General features: G+C 35.9%; 1 protein-coding gene across 1 annotated transcript in view; it reads right to left on the bottom strand.

The window, feature by feature from the left end:
* The window catches only part of plp1a (proteolipid protein 1a), a 10,606-nt gene extending 10,034 nt beyond the window's left edge, over positions 1-572 (bottom strand). The window contains exon 1 of the mRNA XM_016237236.1: positions 504-572. Coding sequence (XP_016092722.1) covers positions 504-507 — 4 coding nt within the window. The 5' untranslated portion in view covers positions 508-572. The remainder of the gene's footprint in view (positions 1-503) is intronic.
* Positions 573-1,684: the final 1,112 nt, after the last annotated feature.

Raw genomic sequence — 1,684 nt, 5'->3', positions numbered from 1 at the left:
CACACACACACACACACACACACACACACACACACACACACACACACACACACACACACACACAATAATAATGAAAAAAAAGTCTTAAAAACGTTATTATATACAAAAAATAACGGTGAAACATTAGTCAATCATGATGATCTACACCTGTGGTTTCTCTGCTAGGACAAATAATGTTTTTCTAAAAATCACAAAAACACCAGATGATTAAAAGACACTGACCTAAAATAATGCTACAAGTCAAGTTAGTTCTGAGAAAAGCTCCTGCAGCAATTCAGTCCAGACGATACTTGGTGGGAAATGTAGTTTCTATTGCAGTGACATTCAGACAAATAAGTAGTAGTACTTCTCTGAAGCCACTGGATATGCAAGTCTCTTCAAATGCAATGCTCAGCTTTCTTTGCACTAGTTTATCAAGCTACAGGTAAAATTTAAAACATTTTTCAAATGATATACAAAATGGCTTAAACTTCCCCTGTGATCAGTAAAAATGCTGTACTTACCCATGTCTGCAGGCAGCAGTGATGTGCTGTGCTTGTGTGTAATGTCACAGACTGCTCTCTCAGTGAGCACAGCTGAAGACACACTCAATGTCCAACCTTAAGAAACAATGTGTCTTTTCAATGGCCTGCTTGAACGGTTCAAAGAGCAGACTGACAGGGTCATGATGCAAAAACATACCAAAATGTTCACTTAAAATAAGTGCCACTGCTTTGCTTTAAGATGCAAAGTGTTTAATAAAGAGTTACAGGCCGCTTTTAGCTCAGTTATAAACGACTGAAATTTAGCTCATGCTATGATCAAGTTTTAAATTTTAAGGTGTTTGTAATTTTATTTACTCAAATTGTAATTCGATGTAAGACGGTCTTATGTAGAACTAAAAACTATATAACTCTGGGGGAAAAAAGGTACTGCTAATGAGCTAAAATCTTGCTTTGTGAATCCATACCACATACGACTCACTGCTGACCTCTAGTGTTCACACGCCTAGTTAATAAATGCAAATATATATAGTAAATAAATAAATACTATATATATATATATATATATATATACTATACACACACATCTTTTTTTTTTTTGGACCAAAGTATTTTGCAAGTATCTTTCAGTACCAAGTAAATACTTAAAATATACAATATTCATAGTAGGCTAAACGGTATTCATTCAGTACAGTATCATACATGATATTATCACCTGATACCATGCACTGGTACCACCGCAATACTTGTTAAAAAATCTTTGTATTTACTCAGATTTATAACATAAAATAAGTGATGACTCTGTTTTTATTAACTGTTTAAGTATGTGTAACTCTTTAAGATTTTGGAAAATTAAGTGAAAAGACTTATTTGAACTTTTACTAATTACTGGGACAGCCCTGTTGAAAAAAAACAGCATATGCTGGTTAGGTATGTTTTGACGCTGGGATGCTGGTTTAAGCTGGCCCTTTGCTGGTTTATGCTGGTCCTTTGCTGGATTAAGCTGGTCCTTTTGCTGGTTCAAACTGGTCCTTTGCTGGTTTATGCTGGTCATGTGCTGGCAAAGGACCAGCTTAAACCAGCAAAGGACCAGCACAAACCAGCAAAATGACCAGCTTAAACCAGCAAAGGACCAGCACAAACCAGTACAGGACCATCTTAAACCAGTACAGGACCAGTTTAAACCAGCAAAGGACCAGTTT

This window comes from Sinocyclocheilus grahami, unplaced genomic scaffold, assembly GCF_001515645.1.
Source record: "Sinocyclocheilus grahami isolate Dianchi unplaced genomic scaffold, SAMN03320097.WGS_v1.1 scaffold509.1, whole genome shotgun sequence".
Lineage (NCBI taxonomy): Eukaryota > Metazoa > Chordata > Actinopteri > Cypriniformes > Cyprinidae > Sinocyclocheilus > Sinocyclocheilus grahami.
The sequence above is the reverse complement of the archived record's forward strand: the minus strand, read 5'-3'. Positions and strand labels throughout refer to the sequence as shown.